The 26,220-nt window shown below is 36.3% G+C and overlaps 1 protein-coding gene across 2 annotated transcripts in view; it reads right to left on the reverse strand.

Annotated features, from left to right (window-relative positions):
* The window catches only part of GPCPD1 (glycerophosphocholine phosphodiesterase 1), a 63,398-nt gene that overhangs the window by 14,208 nt on the left and 22,970 nt on the right, over nucleotides 1-26,220 (reverse strand). For both annotated transcript variants that reach the window (XM_060078005.1, XM_060078006.1), the window contains exons 7-19: nucleotides 25,177-25,300; nucleotides 21,614-21,845; nucleotides 19,097-19,259; nucleotides 18,653-18,785; nucleotides 17,831-17,885; nucleotides 13,319-13,411; nucleotides 9,381-9,458; nucleotides 8,640-8,679; nucleotides 6,920-6,981; nucleotides 4,420-4,485; nucleotides 3,037-3,173; nucleotides 2,435-2,570; nucleotides 1,618-1,778 (exon numbers count right to left, since the gene is read on the reverse strand). In XM_060078005.1, coding sequence (XP_059933988.1) covers nucleotides 1,618-1,778; nucleotides 2,435-2,570; nucleotides 3,037-3,173; nucleotides 4,420-4,485; nucleotides 6,920-6,981; nucleotides 8,640-8,679; nucleotides 9,381-9,458; nucleotides 13,319-13,411; nucleotides 17,831-17,885; nucleotides 18,653-18,785; nucleotides 19,097-19,259; nucleotides 21,614-21,845; nucleotides 25,177-25,300 — 1,480 coding nt within the window. The remainder of the gene's footprint in view (nucleotides 1-1,617; nucleotides 1,779-2,434; nucleotides 2,571-3,036; nucleotides 3,174-4,419; nucleotides 4,486-6,919; nucleotides 6,982-8,639; nucleotides 8,680-9,380; nucleotides 9,459-13,318; nucleotides 13,412-17,830; nucleotides 17,886-18,652; nucleotides 18,786-19,096; nucleotides 19,260-21,613; nucleotides 21,846-25,176; nucleotides 25,301-26,220) is intronic.

Raw genomic sequence — 26,220 nt, forward strand, 5'->3', positions numbered from 1 at the left:
GGTATAATCTCACAATATACTTTTCTTGCCTGAAAATATTTGCAATCATCCCTTCCCCCTCCTCAAAGAAAGAAATATTCCCCCAAAATTTGCTAAATAAAGCACTTCTGTCAAATTGTAATTTAAAAATTTTAATTTTCCTTTAATAAGTTGGAAACGTCTATTAAAAAGAGCTATGAATCATGCCACTTAAAGCAGTATTAACCAAACACTTTAAAAGGCAGGCATTATCCGGGTGGCAGTTTTAAAACCAGACTAATTCAGACAAAATAGTTGGGGTGGGGAAAAGCTTTATTAAGAAAGTGATATAACTTTATAGAACAAACAGTAATATAAACTAAATCCAACGACTGTATTTTTTAAAGCAGGCCTGGTAACAATTTCATCACTTACTCTTTGTATGATGCTGCTCAAGTATTAGCAAGCCCACTAATCCCCTCAGCAGAACAAATGACGTTCCCTCTAATCCCAAATTTCTTTACACTGAGCAACCTCTTCATCTCTCTGAGATCTCAGACTTACATCCTAAACACCCAGTGAGTTTACTTAAAAAGAAAAGATTAGTTCAACAAATATTTGGGCGTCTACATCTAACCTCTGGTGATAGAGCAGTGAACAAAACAGGCAAAGTCTTGCCCTCATGGAGCTTCTGCTTGTGTGGGTGTGTTGAGGGTGGGGTAGGAAAGGAGGTTGGGGAGAAAATAAGTAAAATATAGTATGTATATGGATATATCAGGTGGTGGTAAATGTATGGAGAAACGTCAGGAAGTGCACTGTGAGTAGAGGTTTTGATTTGAATTAGGATATTCGGGGAAGGCCCTACTAAGAAGGTGACATTTTAGTCTTTCCTGAAATCTTTATCAGAAGAGAAACAGCAGGAGGCCAATTGGGGGTGGGGGTAGGGATCACCTCACATAGGGCCTTGTAAGGATGTGGGATTTTACATTAGGAGACACAGAATAGGGGGGAAGGTTAAGCAGTAACATGATCTGACTTCAGTTTTCAGCCCTGCCCGCCCCCATAATGGACAGCAGGGTGCATGGGTGGACGCAGTCCCAGTGAGCAGTTGACTTTCATAATCCACCTGAGAAACGACGTGGCTTAGTGGAGAATGACAACAGTAAAGGATTCAGGATATATTTCGAAGATAGAATCAACAGGATTCTGATTTTGTCTGACTGGATTTGGGTAGGAGATAAAGAACAGAATCATGAAAGACTCCAGGGATTCGGCCTCAGAAACTGGAAAGTTGGTTGTCATTTATACTGAAATCAGGAAGTCTATAGGAAGAATAGGCATTGATAGATGGATATAAAAGTTTAGAGGTCAGGGGAAAGGCTTGAGTTGGGGATATACAAAGGTAGGAAAAGGCACAGAACTGGATGAGATCACCAAGAAAGTTGGTGTAGACAGAGAAGAGGTCTAGGGTGGCCACCTTCACCTGCAATATGACTCAATACATCTGGGTTAGGGCCCAGTCATCTGAATTTTTATACAAGCTTCCCAAGTGACTGTGGTATAAGTTCAAAATTTGAAAAATTCCACTGACAAATGTTAAGATAATTCTACTACTTATTTTCTAACAATCCATGAAAATTTTTCATGAAAAACAAATACCTATCATAAATCAGACCATTAACTCCAAATTCCTTTAATTTCTTTCTGTTTTCAGGATCATTGGTATCATCACCCCAGCAGAATATGACCAGTCCCTTAGCTTTTGCCTCTTGAATATAGGACGGGTTTCTGAGAAGGTCTTCAGTATGTGCATTTATCCCCTAAAAGAAGAAAGATAAGTTACTCATGGAAGAGAAACTTATTATATGTATAAAATAGATAACTAATAAGAACCTGCTGCAAAGCAGAATGGACAGGGAAAGAAAATGTTAGAATTTTTTTCTTACAATTTATGCGATCAAACAAGTTTACAATCTAACCATTTTATTTTTATTTATTTATTTTTTTGCAGTATGTGGGCCTCTCACTGTTGTGGCCTCTCCCGTTGCGGAGCACAGGCTCTGGATGCGCAGGCTCAACGGCCATGGCTCACGGGCCCAGCCGCTCCGCGGCATGTGGGATCCTCCCAGACCGAGGCACGAACCCGTGTCCCCTGCATCGGCAGGCGGACTCTCGACCACTGCGCCACCAGGGAAGCCCAACAATCTAACCATTTTAGATGATTCATAAAACCCACTCAGAAAACTAAACTACAAAACTTACTTAACCTAGGCCTGCAAGAAAATTTTTGTTGGTGGTAGTCATTTAACTGCTTTTCAGTCTGAGATTTAATATCCTCATTTTAAGTAGAGCTACCTGCTCATTATACATAGGTCAAAACTAACCAATTAGATGTTAAATTAATATATAACTTTATTGACTAATGCTCTAAAACATTTTTAAAAAACAAATATTAAAATATTCAACTATAGCTTACCAGTAGATTTTCAAACTGTGCAAAGCTCATTGCAATGGGGGTTGTCCGAGATCTGAGGTCCATGAGTTCAGGGTAAATATCAGATTTCCCCTGAGTCAAAAATAATATGGGATATTTGTTCTGCTTTTGCCGAACCCTAAAAAAGACAGTTTAAAAAATACTTTTCATTGGGGAGATAACCATAACATATTGTTTTGAAATTTTAGAAAATACTAAAAATATAAAGAAACAAAATTTTAAAAGCATACTCATTCCTGAGATATAACCACCATTAACGTGTATTGCCTTTTAGTTAAAAAAAAGAAAATTTTAAATTATTCTATACAAGAGTTAAAATATTCTCAGAAATGGGCACAAAGAAATCCCTTGAGGGCTTACAATTTGGTAAGGAGGATATTATACATCTGTAAAATGAAACACAAGGCATGAGGTGCTATAACCCAGCGGGTGTGGAGGGCATCCCAGTAGAAATATATACAATGGGACTGAGAAGACAAATCAAGGGTGAAGTCTGGGAACTTCCCCACCTCCAACTACAATCTCTGTGCCCTTAGTCCTAGCCACAGTCTAAGCGTATAGGAGAAAAAAACTGAATTACTCACATTGTGCAAATATCTGCATCAAATGAAGAAAATACTATTCTCCTCTTCCCAGAATTTTCTAAGACAGTTTTTAAAATTATATCCAAAAACAGATTCATGTCAAAATATGTTGATAAGTTACCATCCCATATTCCATCCTATATGGAAGAATAGGAAAACAAAAGTCATTAAATACCTTAGAATCACAGTGCTAGGATAAATTCTCGAGAACATTTAGTCCAACTCTTATTTTACAGATGAGGAAAGCAAAGGCCTGTGTGAATTATTATCATAATTAGGTATAGAGACACTTATATACAAAGCAATTATAACATCAAAAGACTTTTGCTTTAATAAGGTTAACAAAATAAAAACTAAAACTCTGGAAATTTGAAATCTACCATGACTTTAAAATATCTCATTCTTTGAGTCTTAGGCATATCAAGTGCCCTCAATAAGTAATAAAAATAATTTTCTAATTATAACTAAGATACCAAGAGCCCTGTTGATATCCAAATATTAAAAATTTTAAGTATTAGTCATTACAATAATTCTAAAAGCTCTGAAAACTAAAAATCACCTACTAGAAAAAGGATGGTTGTGCACTTACACATTATATGTTAGCCAGGACCGGCTTATCATAAATAGCTACATAGAAGACATGCTTTAAGGGCAGTTATAGATTATTCTGACCAGAACAAATACCAGGATTGCCCAATCATGATGCCTGGATTAACTACTTCCAATGTCCCCCCCACCCCAATCATTTACACATATCCCCATCTGATACATCCAAGTTGTTTTCCTCGAATAGAAGACTGTTAAGTTTCAGGAAGGCAAGGCTTTATTCTGTTTTCTTCACTACTTAAGCACAGAACTCAGAAAATGCCTGGCCCACAGCAGCTTTTCAATAATTATTGAACAAAAGAATGACTAAATTTCAGAGTGATTTAAAACATGTCTGCAGAAATTTCTTTTCCTGATTAATTATTATTAGCTACTGCCACTTAACAGAAAACTGCTTAGGCACTTATTTAAGGTATATATTGAGACAGGGGGTTAAAAAAAACCCAAAAACTAATCAGAGTTATAAAGTTTTGACTGGCCAGAGTTCTCACTGTTCACTTTATAAGTGTGCCTAGAAACCATCCATATTAATGTGCACGAGACACATGTAAATTAGAATTTCTACTATAATACATTCATCACTACTTTTAAGAACTTAAATATTAGTGTAAGTGTAAGATACGCTTTACTTCAAAGTTCCAACAAGCACTGTGCTTGCTGGAAGAAGCCACGATTTCAGTTTCGTTTATTCCATTAAAACAAAGAGATAGGAATGAATGCATTTAAAGAAACGGGTGAGGGAGGAACGAAGAATGTGCCACATGGAAAATGACTTACCCTTTGTTGGCAGATCCATTTTATTTCTATGTTAAACCCTACATCTTCTGGCAAAGACTCTAAAACCTAGAGTTGTGTTTGTTGGTGGTAAATTTTGTTTCATTTTTGGTGAGATGAATGGTAGAATAAGAAGGAAAAAAGAAAAACGGATTAATTACAAAAAGCAAACTATAAGAAAACATATCACTAGTAAGGATAAAGTGTTTTGTGCCTTCAGCAAAAACCACTATCTTTTCTTATACTCAAACTGACAACCTGGTTGATGATTAAGTTGAATAAGAAAGTCAAAAGAAATTAAATAGCAAAGGCAGTAGTCTTTAGCAATATCTGTGATAATCGATCACTACTAACCGCAAAGATGATCCTGACCTAAAATCCTTTTCACCATCACTACTGAACAGCTAAAGTGTGCAGTAATAAGATAGGCAGCCTCATGAATTTAAAAAGATATTTGTCATGTTTTCTGAATTGCATTCAGGTATGTCAGTCTACTTTACTAAGATATGGTTGTATGAAAAACCATGATTTCTAGCTTGTTGTGAAGGTGGTGATGAACATCACAGTGATAACCTCCTGGAAAGATGTTAACTCCAAATTAAACAGGCTCATAAATAAATAAGTCTATATCTATATAAATTAACAAATAATATAGTGTCAATATATCTAAATTATCTAGACAATTTGGACTTCTCTGGTGGCGCAGTGGTTAAGAATCCGCCTGCCAATGCTGGGGACACGGGTTCGAGTCCTGGTCTGGGAAGATCTCACATGCCACGGAGCAACTAAGCCTGTGCGCCACAACTACTGAGCCTGCGCTCTAGAGCCCGTGAGCCACAACTGAGGCCCACGCATCTAGAGCCTGTGGTCTGCAACAAGAGAAGCCACTGCAATGAGAAGCCTGCGCATCGCAATGAAGAGTAGCCCCCGCTCGTCGCAACTAGAGAAAGCCCACGCGCAGCAACGAAGACCCAATGCAGCCAAAAATAAATAAAATAAATTTATTAAAAAATAAAAACTAAATTATCTACACACTTTGCAATAACACCACTTGGGCAGCATAATTAGAAAATCCAATCTAAAATATGAAGCTTGGTTATTAACTTACAATCAGCCGGTTTGTTTAGTCAGTATTTCAAAGTGTAGAAATCACTTAGCACGTATAATATATATGGTATTTAATTTTATAATAGCAAATAAAAGAATGCTAACAGAGTAAGAACACAGCCTGGGACTCTGGTGACCTGGGATCTAGCCCCTGCTGCATGAAAAGTACAGTACCTAAAACAGGTTGTACTCAATCTCCTGAGGGGCTTTTTGACTTTGTTCTCCAATACGTTTAGCCTTATTTAGTTAACGTACCTGCCACAATTTTACTGGACTAATGCAAAATCAGAAAAATAAGGACAATAGTGTATATTACTGTTGAGATTGGTATACATCAAATTTGCAGAAGGATTCCCCTTTATACTAAGATTGTGTTTGGCCTTTCTTTGGATTTAAACTTTCTGATTAAATTATAGTGATGGCAAAGTGAATGAATAAATGTGTGTTTAACTTATTTGGCTAAACAAAAGTTGTCAAACCTTTGATAAACAATTTTTTAAAAGCCTGTTTTTCTGTTCTATGAAATCACAAGTCTAGAAATCATGGAATTTCTAAGAATCAAACGATTTCAGAATTTTGGACTAGAAGGAATGACTTAGCTGGGCTTCATAAATATCTGAAAATTTATACAAATCATGCTCTAAATGCACTAAGACAATGCCTATTTTAGGGGCTCTCTTGCAGCATCCTTTTTGGAGGGTGAATAATCATGATAAACTGAAATTACCTATTTTTGCCTAAGAAGTCTATTGTACCTGACACATCACCAGAAAAAAGACAGTGGAGAAAAGAAAAAATTAGGAAATGGAGCCAGCAAGAAAAGGAGACTCAGCATGACCAAAGAAGGTATCTGGTATCCACACAGGCTTGCCTGACGCTGTCAAAGCAATTTCTCTATGACTTGGGTCTAGTTTTTAAATGTTCATGCCAGTTTTTGTTACACATTTTCAGAGTGAATACTTGAAATCTGTATTTCATTTTAAGTAACCAGGGTACTTATTTTCTTTGGTTGGGGAATTTCTCTCTAAAAGCTAAGGACCAGCCTTACACATTTTAAAAGTGCCTCTCCCATCGTCACACTCCCCAACCCCTTTTCTGTGCCCTTTCCTTCCTGTTTATATACAGAAATATGTGAATTTCCTATTCTTACCAAATTAACCCAATGAGGTAGGAATTTTATTCATTTGAGCAAATAAGTTTCTCAAAAAAAAAAAAAAAAAAAGGCACCATAGGCACACTTCACAAGAATGTATTTTCTCTAAAAAGCATCAAACATAAGTTTACATTAATGTTGTCTTTTACACAGCCTTTTTAGTGCCCATTTAAAAGACCAAAATAAATTATTCAGATATAACAGAATAATGATAGCCTGCCCTAGTTTTCCTAAGGAACTTACCATCTTAAGAGAAGGAAATGGCTGATTTTCAGAAAAGGAATTTTCCTCCTCAACCACAGATTCTGAAAATTTAAATTACAAAAACTCAGTAGATAAATGCCATTTTATCACTAAGACCTTTTCCTAAATTCTGAAGGCAAAAAAAAAAAGATGAAGTAGTTATGAGATCCTTTCATATATAGTATTTTTGAAGGCTCCTGTATTTATTAATTTTAACCATTAAAACCCCCATTTTCAAAATAAGCATCCTTTATGAAGACTGGTTTACAATATTTAGTAGGAACATCACAGTTTATGACCTCAACAGTGATTATTTTCTTATAAAAACTGTAATATAATTTTAAGAAAGGAGTCACAAGCAGTGATTTGTTATTTCTCAATGAAATTAAGGGCTGTGTAATCTTGTAAATACTTCTATTTGAGATATCAAATTAGAAATTAAGAGAATCTATAGGTACCATTACCATTTAATCCAAAATTGATTATGTCTCAAGGCACACAAGAATTTTTTTCCAAAAGAGAAAAATTTTTATATCAAGATTAAAAAAAAATCACCCAGGAACAAACAAAAAGCAAAACAAAAATGACAACAAAAATAACCAACCCTAGTGCATTACAAATTCAAAAACTAAATCATGTAAAATTTTCCAGTCAAATAAATTAAAGGTAAAATTGATTTTACTATTAATAGTTATGAACTATTTACAAGCTTGTAAAGTCATATTTATGCTCTGAGAATAATCTTTGGAGTTTTTGGCACCTCACTAATTTCTTCATAAAGACATTCCAACTATCCTGTTATCCTAACTGCAGATTAACATCTAATGAGTACCTACTATAACCAGAGTACAGTAAATGTTTCAGGGAATATAAAAACATTTCCCCCACCCTTGAGAGGTTTACATCCTGGTGGAAGAGACAGGACATACAGAAAAATAAAGGGTTAAAAAAAGGACACACCAAGGCTAAAATGAATGTCACAGACTATTAAATTCTGTGGAAGTAGAAAGTAAAGTGGAATTACAAAGGGATTTTGTGGGTAGGACAAGCTTTGAGGAAACTGAGGCACAGAGGGGTTAAATAAAGTAACTGAGGTCACAGTTGGTAAATGCTAGAGCTGGTTTCAAACTCCTGGCTCTGGAGCCAGATTCTATACTTGATACGTTCTGTACTTTGTAATGCTTAAGAATGTCTGGAAAGAGGGACCTCCCTGGTGGCACAGTGGTTAAGACTCCGTGCTCCCAATGCAGGGGGCCCAGGTTCGATCCCTGGTCAGGGAACTAGATCCCACATGCATGCTGCAACTAATAGTTCGCATGCCACACTAAGGAGCCTGCGTGCCACACTAAGGAGCCTGCGTGCCACAACTAAGGAGCCCACCTGCTACAACTTAGGAGCCCACATGCTGCAACTAAGGAGCCCACCAGCTGCAACTAAGACCCAAATTAATTAATTTAAAAAAAAAAAGAATGGATAGGTACAAAATTATAAAGAATTTTTGATCATCAAGCTAAGAAAATTCATAAAAGTGAAAAATCATGCTTACTATACATGACATGTATGCATTTGACAATTAATACATATAAAGCCTTCATGTCTATAAAATTACATTTACATAACCCAGTATTATATTAAGGTCACCAAGAGTAAGTTAAAATGGATAAGGAAATTCATAATGCTAATTATGAAATGAAAACAGTGTTTTCACATTGGTACATACCTTTCAGTTCTTTAGATTTTAGTGCAGTCACATGAGTGAGCTAGAAAACACACACACACACACACACACACAAAATGTAATCAGAAGAAAAGGCCTTAGTTTATGAAGATATGGTTAATAGAACTATAACTTGAAAAGCTAGCAAGTTAGGAGAAATTATAAAATGTAGAATCATCAGTTTAGTAAGAATAACCACTTACCACTGTACTTATTTTATATTTACATACATATGCATAAGATCATGATCAAATACCCAAGTAGGGGAGAATATAAAAATTATTAGGTTAGGAAACTGTTTATACTCAATCAACCGATAATTTAGGTATCTAATGAGAATAAGAAGAGGGATCATGTAAAATTACATAGTAAAATACAGGAGGATCTTAGATAGCATAGTTATAAAAATCAACAATAGCATAGAAGGCCAAGTATAAAATAAAAAAGAGCTAAAGCAGACCAGAGACAACCTAATATTATGGCTAGCCCCTATGGCCTATAAAGACTTAGGGCCTATCTCCTTCAAAAAAGCAAAAAAAAAGATGGGGTCCATAGAAACTGTTAAAGAAGATGGATGAGCACGAACCCATTCTTCCTAACAGAACAGAAAACCAAAGCACAGACTCAGTACATGCTGTATATATCTAGTCATCCCCATGCACAAAGAGAACATTACTATATACAAACAAGTACAAATAGTCCTAAAACTAAAATATAATTTACATTTTACACTATTATTACTACCTTTAACAACTGGAGTTGGTCAAAGGTTAATTCTTTTACTGGAATTTCAAATAATTCAACTGGATCAGCATCAAATTTCTAAAAGAGAGAGAGAAAATTGGGCCCCACGTTATTACTGAATGTTTACTCTAAACTGGCCTAACATCTCAATTTACTGATGAGAATAACAGTTTGGTGGCCACAGTGAGCCCACGAAGGGGAGCCCTTGCTACCAAACACCACCTCCCAGCTCTTAAGTTCTGGCTTTTGTTTTTAATGTAGGTGGGAGTGCCTGGAAGAAAACAGCTGGGAAGAAGCTGTAGCAGTAAAGACACACTGAGAACCAAGCCACAAGTCAGTCATTTCCCCTATTTCCTGTCATGCTGTATACATTTTATTTGACATATATCCATGCTACATGACTAGGAAATCAACAGGCATGCAGGATCTAAGTAAGGATTAGTTTCTATCAGTAAGTTTCTAAACCTTTTAGACTGAAGTTTGATTAAAAATAGCCACAGAAATCAACTGTCATGAAAAAATCGTCTGGTTAGCTGTAAGTAGTAATATTTAATAGGAACCCTAATCTATTATAAATGCTTTCCCAAGGAGCAAATCTGTTTTATTAGATTTTAATATCATATCAAATGTCACACTGTTCAGGCACTTCTATCTTAAGAAAATGAGTGAATGTACCACCAATAAATCATCAATACAACAAATATATTAAAATCCGTTACATTTATATTCATTCATGTATATATAGTATGAGGCTATATACGTATAAATTTCTTCTGGAAGGACACCCAAGAAACTATTAAGAGAAGGGAGTACCACCAAGGAGAAAAAGTAAAGGAAGATTTACTTTTCACTTCATAATCTTCTGAACTATTTATAATTTTACAAATGAACATAAATTGGTTTTCTAAGGAAAATACCAACTTAAAAATTAATACTAAAAAATATATAATTCATTGCTTTCATTCCGCAATTAACTGAACCAGGTTCAACTTAAGAGCAGGACAAAGTCTGGTGAAAACTGGGGATCAGCTATACTCTTCAATTAGCCCTCATGGATTTTTAGAAATTACAGCTAGAGGCATTAATCTCAATCTTGGTTAGTGAGTTCCTTCACCACTCCATTCCTTCTCATTTCGCTTTGAATTAACATTTCCCCACAGCAAAAACAACCTGCCCCAATTCTATTAAGTAATTCTACTTCTGTCAGCTAAATAGGTGCATCTCGGGAATTCCCGGGAGGTCCAGTGGTTAGGACTCAGTGCTCTCCACTGCCAAGGGCCCAGGTTGAATCCCTGGTCGGGGAACTAAGATTCCACAAGCCACACAGCGTGGCCCCCCCAAAATAAATAAATTTAAACAAACAAATAAATAAATTTAAACAAATAGGCGCATCACCTTCCTTCCTTCTCCTAATACCCTTTCACAGAAAGGGAAAGGTCCTTTTCTATAAATGATAATAATCCAAACTGATATGACTGTTTAGAATCCACTAGCAGGCAGAGCTAGGTGCCTTCTCATAGGTGCCTTGCATACTACACCATGCAGTGTCTGGTACATGTTAGCAAATCAAACTTTATTTATCTTGAAGTATACTTAATTTACACTATTGTGTTACTTTCAGGTGTACAGAAAAGTGATTCAGATATACCTTTTATATATGTGTGTGTATATATATAAGTAATTATATATCTATTCCTTTTCAGATTCTTTTCCATTACAGGTTATAAGATATTGAATACTGTTCCCTATGCTGTACAATAATAGGACCTTGTTGTTTATCTATTTTATATATAGTAGTTTGTATCTGCTAATTCCAAACTCTTGATTTATACCTCAACCACCCCTTTTCCCCTTTGGTAACCATAACTTTGTCTTTTAAGTCTGTTTCTGTTTTGGAAATAAGTTCATTTGTGTCATATTTTAGATTATACATGTAAATGATATCAGATGGTATTTGTCTTTATTTTTCTAACTTACTTCAATTAGTATGATAATCTCAAGGTCCATTCAAGTCACTATAAATGGCATTATTTTATTCTTTTTTATGGCTGAGTAGTATTCCATTGTATGTGTGCATATCTTTACACATTCATCTGTATCCATTCATCTGTCAATGGACATTTAGCCATGTCTTGGCTATTGTGCAGAGTGCTACAATGAACACTGGGGTGCATGTATTTTTTCGAATTATAGTTTTCTCCAGAAATCCCAGGAGTGGGATTGCAGGAGCATATAGTAACTCAATTTTTTAGTTTTTTGAGGAACCTCCATACTGGCTGCACCAATTTACTTCCCACCAACAGTTTAGGAAGGTTCCCTTTTCTCCATACCCTCTCCAGCATTTATTATTTTTAGACTTTTTGATGATGGCCATTCTGATTGGTGTGAGGTGATAACCTCATTGCAGTTTTGATTTGCATTTCTCTAACAATTAGAGATACTGAGCATCTTTTCATGTGCCTGTTGGCCATCTGTATATCTTCTTTGGAGAAATGTCTATTTAGCTCTTCTGCCCACTTTTTGATCGGGATGTTTGTTTTTTTGATATTAAGCTGTATGAGCTCTTTGTATATTTTGGAAATTAATCCCTTGTCAGTAGCATCATTTGCAAATATTTTCTCCCAGTCAGTAGGTTGTCTTTTTGTTTTGTTCATGGTTTCCTTTGCTGTGCAAGAGCTTTAAAGTTTAATTAGGTCCCATTTGTTTATTTTTGTTTTTATTTCTATTACTCTAGGACATAGATCCAAAAAAATATTGCTGCAATTTATGTCAAACATTCTGCCTATGCTTTCCTCTAAGAGTTTTATAGTATCTGGTCTTACATTTAGGTCTTTAATCCAATTTGAGTTTATTCTTATATACGGTGTTAGAGAATGTTCTAATCCATTTTCCCACATGTAGCTGAGTTTTCCCAGCCTTAACTTTAGATCAACACAATGGAAAATGATACCCAACACAGTTTTAAAGAAAATGCCAAAGAAAAGGGTTTTAAAGGACCCTCCTAGTTTAAGTCCCTGAGAAATCACTTGGTTAACTTGTATACTGAAGTCCAGATACTATATAATTATTACAGTTATTTCTATACAACAGTAATTATAATTTTAAAGAAATTATATGCTTTTTCAAATCTCCTTCTGGACTTTCTCCTCTGTCATGCCCTCTTTTCCATTCTCACCGTCTCTACTCCAGTTCAGGCTTGTCTTAAGTTTTGGCCCACATTTCCACCCCCCTTGTCTCTAGTCTCTGTCCTCTTAAGTTGTCCTTACATCAGGTATCAAAACATTCATCTGAAAGTTTACTTCTAAACATTTCCCTACTTGGCTCAAAAGTCTTTCAAAAGAAGTCCCTAGCTCCTAAGTCTAAACCCCTGAGGCTCTCCACTATCTGGCTCCGAAGCACTTCTCCAATTTTATTTTTCACTATGGCTCTTCCCACTAGTCAAATCATATAAGCCTATTAACTTGAGAAAAAGCTTGAAGCAAAAATAGAAAGGAGCCTGACAATAAACACTCTGATAGCTTCCTTTCCTACCTCAACAGAGGGACAGTGGCAGAATGATACAGAAATCACGTCTAATATCCTTTTTGTTAAATAACATAAAAAAAGGAAAATTCAGCCATACAGAGAAAATACTCTAGAAAATTAATTCCTGACTCCTCCCTCTGTCTTCATGTTGTAGGAAGGAGCTTGAGAGAGGCAAGAATTGGCAGTAATTCCCTAAGAAAATGAACTAACCAACTCTACTAAATAAGTAATTAAATATATAGTCATCCATCAGTATCTGCAGGGGATTGGTTCCAGGACTCCTCACAGATACCAAAATCTACAGATGCTCATGTCCCTTATGTAAAATGGCATAGTGTGTGTATACAAAGCTTCCTAGTTTTAAAACCTATTGTCTAACTGTAAGAGTTTAAAATAAAGGAATTTCTACATACCTTTTTCATAGTCAAGCAACAGGTCAGATCATGATACACTACAGGCACAAAATCTTTTGAAAGATGTACATCAAATTCTACAAAGGCTGCACCCTGACAGAAATAAAAGAAACAAGTATTTGAAAAATATTATCTGGCCCACGATACATCTAAAACTGTAAGAACATGAGAAATGTATTGTTCACCACAAAATTACAGACTTGTACACACAAAACGTCGTGAATTATTTAATGCTGTACTTCAAGGTTTTCCTAAAAGGTAATCTCTTCTTTTAGAACAATTATAATTTCTTTTTTGCAATAGCACAGCAATTTTTTCCTGGCAAAAAACATGGGTTCTGATCCTACTCGAACACACCCTGGGGCCCTTCTGTGGCAGTGGACAGCCTCCACCACTGTCACCTCTGCTACTGCTATGAGCAGAAATGGCGCCCGGGGCATGGCTACCTCACACCTCACTGCCCTTACACACCTCAGATGGACAGGGGAACCTCAACGGGGAGGTGGGAACAAGAATAAGCTTCAGTCTCTTAGCTCTGTTCCTTGGTGCACTTGAGCAGTACACTTTACAACCTTTCGTAATAAAACCTCAATAATCAGATTAAAGAGGAAACGATAACTTCTGCTGAAAAGAAAGAGAAAGCAAAATGGGCAACAAGAATGATGCACATGCCAAATTTCCTAATAGAAGCCTAAACAGAAGAAAGGTGGACACAAGTTCGACTTAAGTCAGATCCATCATGACATATGAATTAATCCAAATAAGGCTGAGAACATAAGCTGACATACAAATTTGTGCATTCACTAAAAGAAAGCCAGCTGGGATCAAAGAATACAAGGTTTGAGGATTCTGTATGTGTCTATGGCCCAGAGAAGTGCTGTATAAGAACGGATGGACACATTTCCATCCCTTACTCTAGGCTTTAGGTCAAGGAAGATGCTCAACTTTTCAGTACATATGGATCAGAGACTAGAACCAAAGGAGCCTACTTCCTCAATGACTTCTGGAGCAGGAAATAAGCTTAGCTCCTTCTACTGTCAACAAGACAATGACACAAATCATTTCTACCAAAGAGAACAAACCCTATGTCCCCTAAATAGTTGCAATGATTGAAAGAACTTACAGCTTTCCAGTTTAAAAGTTTAATTTTACATGATCACCATCCTTTAGAAAGATAAATTTACTAAGAGGTAAAACTTGATCTAAAAATTCATGTGTAAGGGACTTCCCTGGCAATCCAGTGGTTAAGACTCCGCACTTCCATTGCAGGGGTGCGGGTTCAATCCCTGGTCAGGGAACTAATCCCGCATGCCGTGCAGCGCAGCCAACAGTTAAAAAAAAGGAAAAAACTCATGTGTGAGCAAGCTTTAAGAAATAAGCCAATAATAACCAGAATCTCTTCAAAGATGTCTTTAACATTAAATCAAACTGGCCTTTCATAACTAACATAAGATCCATAAGAGTACAAAGGGTTTCAACAGAAGAAAAGGGCTTAATGAAATCCTCTCTCAAAAAGCAGAGACCCTAGGGCTTCCCTGGTGGCTCAGTGGTTGAGAGTCCGCCTGCCGATGCAGGGCACACGGGTTCGTGCCCCGGTCCGGGAAGATCCCACATGCCACGGAGCGGCTAGGCCCGTGAGCCATGGCCACTGGGCCTGCGTGTCCGGAGCCTGTGCTCCGCAACGGGAGAGGCCACAACAGTGAGAGGCCCGCGTACCACAAAAAACAAACAAACAAACAAACAAAAAAGCAGAGATCCTAAAAATTCTTTATCAGGGATCTTCATGTGTTGACAGCTAATAAAGCTACGTTTAGATTACTTAGCTACAATGAACTAAAACTGGTTCCAAATAATGACCTACAGCACAACATACTCACCAATTTAGTATCTTTTCAATACAAAGATAGAACTATCCACTATTAACATTTTTAAACATTAAAATAATTATGATAATCAATATGTCATGAAATACAAAATGCATCATTATTTTATATACCACTAAGAGGGAGAAAAAACAATGCTAATCAAACCATGACAAGCTAAAACAGCTGTAAAACTAACCCAATTTTATAGATATTAAAATATGAAAAAAGTATGTTTTAGAATAGATGTTTGCTCATATAAGTGATAAAGTTAAACATATGACAAATCAAATTTATTTGGTGAACTATTTTAAAAAAGGCTAAGTTTAAGGCATGTGGAGGACACTGGAAAAAAACCAAAATAAAATGAGATGTTCCTCCATTTTCCCCTTAGTTTAACTTGAGAACATGAGGCTTAACTTGAGGTATACTGGAATGTGGGGGAAAATAACGCAGGTTCTTGATTAAAAATGTCAAGTTTCAGGTGCTGAAAAAACTAAAAGCTAAAAAAAAAAAAAAGGACTATCTCTGAATAATTATATAAAAGGAGTTAAGAAAGTCAACATAATCAAGTTGGTATACAGGATGCAAACTGACAGACTTCAAAGAGTGTTACATAAAATCACTATCAGGGCTTCCCTGGTGGCGCAGTGGTTGAGGGTCCGCCTGCCGATGCAGGGGACACAGGTTCGTGCCCCGGTCCGGGAAGATCCCACATGCCGCGGAGCGGCTGGGCCCATAAGCCATGGCTGTTGAGCCTGTGCACCTGGAGCCTGTGCTCCGCAACAGGAGAGGCCCCAACAGTGAGAGGCCCGCATACCGCAGAAAAAAAAAAAAAATCACTATCAAATCCTTCTGTAAACATTATTTCCAAAGTGAGTATCTAAATGAGCATAGTAATTCAACTGATGAAATGCAGTGCTTAATGGGGAATGTTTTTCATGCCTCAAACACTTAAAATGTTATCTCAAAAAAAAGGATGCTTAAAAACAAACAAATGGGACAGAATTAAACTTAAAAGCTTTTGCACAGCAAAGCAAACCGTCAACGAAACGAAAAGAGAACCTACTGAATGGGAGAAAATATTTGCACGTGATCATGACTCATACGGAATTAATATCCAACATATATAAAAAGCTTATGCAACTCAACATCAAAAAAACAAACTACCGGGCTTCCCTGGTGGTGCAGTGGTTGGGAGTCCGCCTGCCGATGCAGGGGACGTGGGTTCATGTCTGGGAGGATCCCGCATGCCATGGAGCGGCTGGCCCCGTGGGCCATGGGCGCTGAGCCTGTGCGTCTGGAGTCTGTGCTCCGTGATGGGAGAGGCCACGGCGGTGAGAGGCCCGCGTACCACAAAAAAAAAAAAAAAAAACAACTACCCAAGTAAAAAACTGGCAGAATAAATGAACTGACATTTTTCCAAAGAGGGAATGCAGACGGCCAACAGGCACATGAAAAGATGTTCAGTGACTTCCCTGGTGACGCAGTGGATAAGACTCCATGCTCCCAATGCAGGGGGCCCAGGTTCGATCCCTGGTCAGAGAACTAGAACCCATATGCATGCCACAACTAAGGAGTCTGCCTATTGCAACTAAGACCTGGTGCAACCGAATAAATAAATAAGTATTTTTTTAAAAAAAGATGCTCAGCATCACTAATCATTAGGGAAATGCAAATCAAAACTACAATGAGTTATCACCTCACAACTGTCAGAATGGCTATCATGAAAAAGAACACAAGTACAAATGTTGGAAAGGATGTAAAGAAAAGGGAGCCCTCCTACACTGTTGATGGGAATGTAAACTGGTGCAGGCACTGTGGCAAACAGTATGGAGGTTTTTCAAAAAATTAAAAAGAGAACTACTATATGATCCAGCAATTCCACTCTGGAGTATACAAAGAAAACAAAAACACTAATTCGAAAAGGCATATGCACTCCAATGTTCACAGCACATTAGGTACAACTGCCAATATATGGGAGCAACCTCAGTGAATGGATAAAGAAGGTATGTGTGTGTGTGTGATGGACTTGGAGGGTATCATGCTAAGTGAAATAAGTCAGAGAAAGACAAATACTGACATCACTTAGGTGGAATCTAAAGAACATAACAACTAATGAATATAACAAAAAAGAAACAGACTCACAGATATAGAGAACAAATTAGTGGTTACCAGTGTGGAGAGGGAAGATGGGACGAGGGGCAATAAAGAGGTAGGGGGTTAAGTGGTACAAACTATTAGGTTTAGAATAAGCTACAAGGATATATTGTACAACACAGGGAATACAGCAAATATTTTATAATAACTATAAATGGAGAATAATCTTTAAAAATTGTAAATTACTATATTGTATAGCTGTAATTTATAGAATATACATCAACTATACTTCAAATTAATTAATTAATTAATTTTTAAGAGGATGCTTAGGATTCTATTGTTTATTCTATTCCAATCTTCACCATGAATCTAAATAAAAATGCCTAGAAATGCTTTATCTTCACTTAGAAATATATTCAGAAAAAGCATGAAGTCTCCCTTTTAACCTATTAATGGAGACTGAAGGAGGCTCTCCAGACCTACATTTCTCTACTTTTCTCTCTTTGGACCACCAGTCCAAAGTTGTTTAAAGAAAGAGAGATTCACTTACATGACTAGCAGCATTTCTTAAAGAGGCAATAGTATTTTCTTGAACTTTAGCAAGCCTGAAAGAAAATAAATATATAGAAATATAGTTATCATTACTATAGAAAAGATAAACTTAGTAAAGACGTCAACTACATTTTCAACAATGGACATAGTACTTATTCTCTATTTTGAGGCTAACTCTGCCATCCCCAAAATAAGACTGTGACCATCACTTGGTTGGTGTGTGCATTCATCCCATAAATCAAGCTCTAACAATTTTAGATATTTACAAGCTGAATAGACATATCCTATACCACCCCATACCTCCCCAAGTGAGGTGACCAGTTAAGGAAAACAATCCTTTGCAATGGGCATGAAGTAGTGGAGAAACTTGCTCCCTGCATTGAAGCCTCAGGTGACTTGATACTGGCAGACCAGGGAAGGGTGGAAAAAGGCAGACATACCAACAGGCTGAAAGTATGGAAATTGTACTGAGAACCGGTGAGGAAACTAAGACTCTGAGAGAACAACATGCTGAAAGTCAGGACCACAACACAGACACACTGATGTCATCAGGCTGACTGCATCAAGCTCTCCCCTCCTGGCTTTCTAGTTTTAATGTCTCTCTCATCAATTCAGCAGAATATTAAAAAGACTGACCAGAATCTTACAAGAGAGTTAGTCTCTAATTAATTTGAACTGGAAACCCCAATTACCAAATTACATTTAAATCCCAGGGTAATAATTATAAGGATCGTTTGACCAAAGTTTAGTTGGTCAAACCTATTTAACCTTATCAAGCATGAGCTACCAAATGCTAGTACTACTCTAATATTCAACCTACTGAGCAGTTGTTGTAGAATTTCCTGCACCTCGATGTCCAACATCCAATGGTGTTCTTGGCTTCCAATACTTGGAAAATGAAGATTTCATGTCACAATTATATCCTGGTAACGGCTTAATAATTATATAGTCAACTTTCATATGAAAAAAAAGGGGGAAGGGAAATAAAGACAATTAAAAAGGCTATGACGAACTCAATTACACTTAAAAACCACTCAAAACAGCTTTATCAATCGATCAAATAGAAAGAAATCAAGTCAAAACACATTCAAATTAAAGCTTCCAGAAAATTAGATATGTCCTTATTGTTATTGTATTTGTTCATATTCTAAAACAATTTATTAAGTTAATTCTTTACCATTCTCAAAAGCTCAATTTGAAACTAATTAAAATCCTAACTTAATCTGCTTATTTGTAAAGGGTCACCCTGCTTCTCCAGGCTTACCTCTCACTTTGCCTATTGTTTTTCTGGAATTTCTGCTCATGATGGGAAGAGTAAGGATTCCAGCACTCTTCCCACTCTCTGCAATGGTGGATGATAAGAGGCATGCTGTACCCACATGTCCGGGAAGAGCGTCGCCCTGAACTATGTGTTCACTGAGATCTTCCTGAAAAATGAGGTTAAGAATAACCCAAATTCTTATACTTCAGTATTTTCCATTTAAAGATCAAAAGACACCCTTTAAAATCAACTCAGAATCTATGGAGGAAGATCAGTAAGAAACACAACCAAATTTATATTCAGGTAATTTAGATAGCTTTGTTGTAATGAGTAACATATTTTCTTTTAGTATATAAAGATATTTAGTATATAGTATATTTAAGATTTTATGTGTTACTTTATTGATCAAAACTGTTGATGTGCACTTCTGATCCTCTAACATGTATTAGGCAAATATAAAGCTCAGACTGAAACTTTCTAAGTACTTTTACATTCCAAGACTAAGATATACCTGTAATGACTTTTAATGTATATTTTATTCTTTAAAAATGCATCTACACAGATGACACAGAGGGATAGGACACTGAATACTCAACTTTGAGATTATACAGCATATTTCATCCGCCTAGTCTATGAATAAATTTGTATTTCCAAAACTGCTAACCAAATGAAAGGGAAGTTAGGCTGCTCGAAAGATTAAGAGGTAGGTACTAAAAGAACAAGGAAATGTTCAACCAAAACCTCATATTTTTAGAATAAAAGTCTCATAGATCTTATTAATTAGGCAAGATCTAAGTATAAGGTTATAACTTATTATAAGTGTTACTTACTGGATTCTAATCCATCCTGAATTTTGCTATTTTAAGAAACAGTGGCTAGGTGCTACTGTTGGGCAAGGAATATTCCCTACTCTCAGAAAGCTAAACTCTAATCTAGTGGAAATAAGAGTGGAAACACCAGAGCGCCAGGACCTCAGGGGAGGACACAGTGTTATTCGTGAGGAGCAGCTGAACCGCCCATGAGCAGAGAGCTCTAGTGTGAAGTGGCACAAGCAGCTCTGGGAAGTTGGCAGCACAGATTCTGAAGAACCTGGCACAACTTTAAAAGCAACTATTTTTTCTTACATATTTATAATATCAAGTAAAGCTGCAAAAATGGGTCCACTGTTACAATGAATTCTTATAAAATGCTTCAATAAACCACAGACTTCAGTCATAAAGGACTCAATCATGCCCATTACATCAGTTTGCCACCAAGAGTTACACAGCCTGCCCTTCCCTCTATCCTTGGAAGCCCCTCTGGATACAATTCATTTATATTTAGAATAGACACAGACATCAAGACATCTGGTCTTGATTTAAAACATCAATTCTAGGGCTTCCCTGGTGGCACAGTGGTTGAGAGTCCGCCTGCCGATGCAGAGGACACGGGTTCGTGCCCCGATCCGGGAAGATCCCACATGCCACGGAGCGGCTGGGCCCGTGAGCCATGGCCGCTGAGCCTGCGCGTCCGGAGCCTGTGCTCCGCAACAGGAGAGGCCACAACAGTGAGAGGCCCACATACCGCAAAAAAAAAAAAAAACCATCAATTCTGAATTCTGCAGCTTGTGGAATGAAAACCCCATTCACAGAAAGACAGACAAAATGAAAAGGCAGAGGACTATGTACCAGATGAAGGAACAATATAAAACCCCAGAAAAACAACTAAATGAAGTGGAGACAGGAAACCTTCCAGAAAAAGAATTCAGAATAATGATAGTGAAGATGATCCAGGACCTCGAAAAAAGAATGGAGGCAAATATCGACAACATGCAAGAAATGTTTAATAAAGACCTAGAAGAATTAAAGAGCAAACACCTAGAAGATTAAAGAACAAACAAACAGAGATGAACAATACAATAACTAAAATGAAAAATACACTAGAAGGAATCAATAGCAGAATAACTGAGGCAGAAGAACGGATAAGTGACCTGGAAGACAGAATGGTGGCATTCACTGTTGTGGAACAGAATAAAGAAAAACGAATGAAAAGAAATGAAGACAGCCCAGGAGTCCTCTGGGACAACATTAAATGCACCACCATTCACATTATCGGGGTCCCAGAAAGGGAAGAGAGAAAGAAAGGAGCCGAGAAAATATCTGAAGAGATTATAGTGGAAAACTTCCCTAACATGGGAGAGGAAATAGCCATCCAAGTCCAAGAAGCACAGAGAGTCCCAGGCAGGATAAACCCAAGGAGAAGCATGCTGAGATACATAGTAATCAAATTGACAAAAATTAAAGACAAAGAAAAATTATTGAAAACATCAATTCTGAAGTTCTCAATTATAATTTTAATAGTACCTGAATCTGTCAACTCTTGCGTTTTTAAAATCTGCTAACATGTATAGAGGAGTAAACATCTAAAAAGTTGTATGAATCATGCATTTACACAAACTAAACTATGATAAAAATCAAAACATATGTAAAAATAAGCTCTTCTCTGCATTGTCTCTCACCCCCCTCAGTGAAATACACTCACCTCAAAAAAATCAAATATTAGTTCCAGGTTATCTGGTTCCATTGTCTGTATACTATACTCTGTCCAACGATCAGGCTGTAAGCCATACCCACACTCTGGCTGTGAATGCCTGCACTTGAACTCATTGTCGCTTATTAAGGATATCTCCAGACTATTGGACATTTTGTGAAGAACAGTGGGAGATAGCCTATCATCGTCATCTTCCTCCAGACCCTCTAGTGTCAGCTTTACCCTACATAAAAGGAAAAAATAATGAAATGCAAAAAGTGAAAAAGAAGGAAAATCCATATAAATGTTACCAAAACATTAAATTTTAAAATGCTCCTTGTATATGCTAAACCCTCAAATAAAAATATTACACAGACTACACATACTACAGGTTAAGGCATTAGTTATATTTTATAAAATAGTGATGTTTTTATCCCCACACATTTCTGCAAAGTATTAAAATGAGATAAATGCTCATTATGCCTAAGGCTGTTTTCATTAATTCTTTAGGTTTTTTAAAAGAATCTAAAAGGGCATTTACTATTATCCATTTATAATTGGCTATCTCAATTTCTTATGAGAAGTTTCACAAATATATATATAAAACAAGTACAAATTTGAACCATGTTCTGTTAGTGTGCATTAAAAGGCTGTTTGAGTTGGTAGTTGTAAATTTTTAAATTTCCTCTTTCTTCTCTCCACAGTGAGTCCACGTACTTTGTGAACAGTACATCATTAAAGAAAACTACTGTATTAAATATATATATTTGCATGTATTTGTGGTTTTTATGTGTGTATATTTATATGTACCTTTTTAATGAAACAAATGAAAAAAAAATTAACCAAGAGTCTAAAACTCTTATAGACTCCACAGCAATGAAAACAAAAGACAAGTTACCCAAGCTATTGGGTCACAAAGACTAGTTAACTCCCAATGAGAAGCGATTAGTTGCACAGAGCACTTGTAATGCCAAACAGTCAACTCAATTCTAGAGTATTTCTTGCACCAACTGGAATGTACATAGATTAAACAACTTTAATACCAGTGATGTAGAAGCAACGTTACTGTATAGAATACAGCTGCGCAAGGAAATCTTTTCCTTCTAGATTTAAATGAGATCCACTTAATAATACAAGTAACAGAACTGTATCAGTGAGGCCTGCTCTCTCCGAATGACGTTGCTGCCTTCAACCACTGTGCAGACTTGCCTCATAGGCACACACTCTGAAACCTTCCAGAGGGGATATGAACACAGGTTATTCAATTAGTAATAATGTTTTGTAATCATACTGTAAAACCAAAAGTAGCACCACTTTAATAATCTAAACAAAAATGATCATCTTTTCTCTCCAAACTCTTAGGAACAGTTCTGAACAACTGATTTTGTTGGTAAGCCTGAAGGAACAAACATTCTCTACCAGGACATATGAAAAGCGACCACAAGTGGATAGTAATGAACAAACAAGGAAGGAATGGAAGATTAAAAATGGCTATTCTAGGGACTTCCCTGGTGGTCCAGTGGTTAAGATTCCACGCTCCCAACACAGTGGGCAGGGGTTTGATCCCTGGTCAGGGAACTAGAATCCCATATGCCGCAGCCAAAAAAAAAAAAAAAAGGCTAATCTACAAATAGCAATGTGCATCTATCCCCCCCCAAAAAAAATCAAGTTTAAAGGGATCTATGAAAGAATTTAGTTCTAAATGAACTAAATATTAAAGGTTTTACTCAAATAGCTATATAAATGTTACAGTTTATAGTAAGTAACATTGCTTTCCAAGTTCTGGTGGAATCAAGCGAAAGAGAAACTTGTGTTGTTGAAAACGTGGTGGTAATGAGATAAAACATCATGTCTAGTGTTTTATTTAAAATTTAAATGCTGTTGCTAAGTTTTTAAAAGTCCTGATAAACCTGCAGATAAATTTATTTTCTAGCCAATGAAGGCTTAACCTATCAATAATATGAATTTGGGGGAAAAAAGATGGTCAAAACAAACATCGGTTTCTAGCTATGTGCAATTATTTCAGTAGGAATCAGTCACTTAATTTGTAGAGCCCAACTAAGTATGGTTATAAAAATCTTCCAGTGTAAGCCTAAGCAATACAATAATATATACAAACACTCAATTACTATATAAACAAGAACAGTACAGGACTCAGTATGCATGTACAATCCAATCAGAACCCCATTAATTATCTATTAATTTTTTTTTTTTTTTTTGGCCACACTGCGGCATGCAGGATCTTAGTTCCCTAACCAAGGATCGAACCTGTTCTCCCTGCAGTGGAAGCACAGAGTCCTAACCACTGGACTGCCAGGGAATTCCCTCTATTAATTTCTTAATTACAGTCAAAGAAAAAAAAATCCTAATAAGCCCAACCAACCAAGGCTTTATCTTCTACTGCTACCTTTATTTCAAGGTCTTATGCTAATAAAACACTTTACAGCAGTTAACACAATTTATTTGCTTCTTTTAACATGTAAATAAAATATTCAGTTATTTATGACTAACTGGTTAGAGAATCTCTGCGATCAAACGGATCTTGCAGATCAGCCACGTGGTCCAATTACCTAGGTTTTTCAGAAGCAAAGCAGAGGCCTAGAAAAGTTAATGAACAGAGGCAAGGTACACCCAACACTCTTTACTCACAGAATAGCCAATGGAAAGGACTGTGAAGTGTTACCCACCCTTTCCCTTATGTATTTTATTATCGGTATAGGTAAGTACTATAGTATTTTCAGCAGTTATTGTAAAACATTTATGGATTTACAAACTGCAACATCATTATCAATTTCATTCTGAAGATAATAAGTATTACTATTAATTACTTCAGTTACTGAAAATGGCCCTTTCAACCCAGCCCTGACATTTTGTCAGAAAAAGCTACATAACGTATCAAGACTTAGAACTCTCAGTCCCAAAGTTAAAAAATTCAAATGATAGGGCTGCCTCCGTCGTTGAGAAATCAGTTCACTCAAAGATATACATGGTGACGTTACAGAAAAATTAAGTTACTTACTATTTTGTTATTTATACAAAGCTTGACATCTAAGTCTTCTTAAATTAAGATTAAAATTAAACTAATCTGGAACTGCTATGGTAATTGTGACCTCCTTAATGAAAAAGTTTCTCGTTTTCAAGCCACCAGGAAATTTAGGACACTGAAGTATATTTCCAACAATCATTTTTCTTTGTTCATGCCATTCTCCCCTCATTTAGCACAAAATCATTTTGTTACGTCAATTTTAAAACAAAATATTTATTGCTACACTAAGAAATTTTAAATGGTAGAAACTACAAAGATATATAAGCCTAGAAGTCACTTACCTAAGTAAAAATAAAATTTTCTGGTTTCCAATTTGGAGATTAAGACTAACATAAGTACATTTAACTGTAGCAATCTTCAGGGAGGGAAGCAGTTCACTCTCACAAGACACTGCATTTATTAGAAAATCTGACATTATCTGTGTGCTATTTTCTTAGTTTATACACATAAAGGATATAACCAGATGGATCAGAAATCTACAGCATTAGTGAAAATAAATAGCCTAAGTAACAAATACACATGGTCATACCTAAATCTAGATTTTTTTAATTTTTTCTTGGTTATTGAGACAGGAGGTTTCTCAGAATAATGCAAACGTAATCTGATTTCAGTCTGACACGTCAGCCATCCAGAATCCAGAGTCTCAACACCATCTGGCAAAGTAAATATGAAGAACAGTAATGAATACACACATTTTTAAAGCCAATCCAATAAGTACAATATATATTGACAATTCTAGTTCACATTCACAGTTTAATATACTCAGGTTAGCTATCACTGGTATTTCTCTCCAAAGCAAATATATAAGTAGTCTTACTTGTCATTGACAAAGAACTTTTATATCAAGTAGGCGGGAAAAGTTAAATGAACATTAACAACTAGCCAAACTTTAGCACTAAAGTAAATTAAAATACTCTTGTTGAATATACTATTGAAGTAATACAAATCTATCTCAGAAAGAATACATATTCCAAGACGGCTTCTAACCTAGCATTTGTTCCACTGGCAGTGGATCACTACTACACTTCCAAAGCTTCACATGAAATATTCAGCTGAAACTAGTTATTCCACTAGTGCTGGCAGTGGAGATATGAGGTGGTAATAACAAAACAAATGTATTCTCCATTTACATATTCTGCCACAGATAAACTGCATGATTGTGATAACACTGTTAGCACTGTTTAACTTGAAGTTTCTTACTCACAAAGGTAATAACATTTTCATAAATACCAGGGAGCTGACGACTGTTTTGGACCTAAGTTCTTCATCAAGAGGACTTCAAAAAATAAAAAAATCAAGAAACTTTTTTCCTTAGGTATGATTTCATAACTATCAAATTTCATACATGAAGAGAAACCACTACCATCTCTTAATTTTAAACTGTTTTCAGAAATGGACAGAGTTGGAAAAATGGCTTTCTATCCTGGAGGCCAACTAAAGCTGAATTTAGGAAGATGACGACAACAGCAACAGATGACGAAAGAAATGCCATGTGTTTATAACCATGCATAGTAACTAACATATAATAGAAGGATTTAATGTCATCATTACAGTTGAAGAAATGAGAAAACAA

Source organism: Mesoplodon densirostris, chromosome 16 (assembly GCF_025265405.1).
Source record: "Mesoplodon densirostris isolate mMesDen1 chromosome 16, mMesDen1 primary haplotype, whole genome shotgun sequence".
NCBI classification, from domain to species: domain Eukaryota; kingdom Metazoa; phylum Chordata; class Mammalia; order Artiodactyla; family Ziphiidae; genus Mesoplodon; species Mesoplodon densirostris.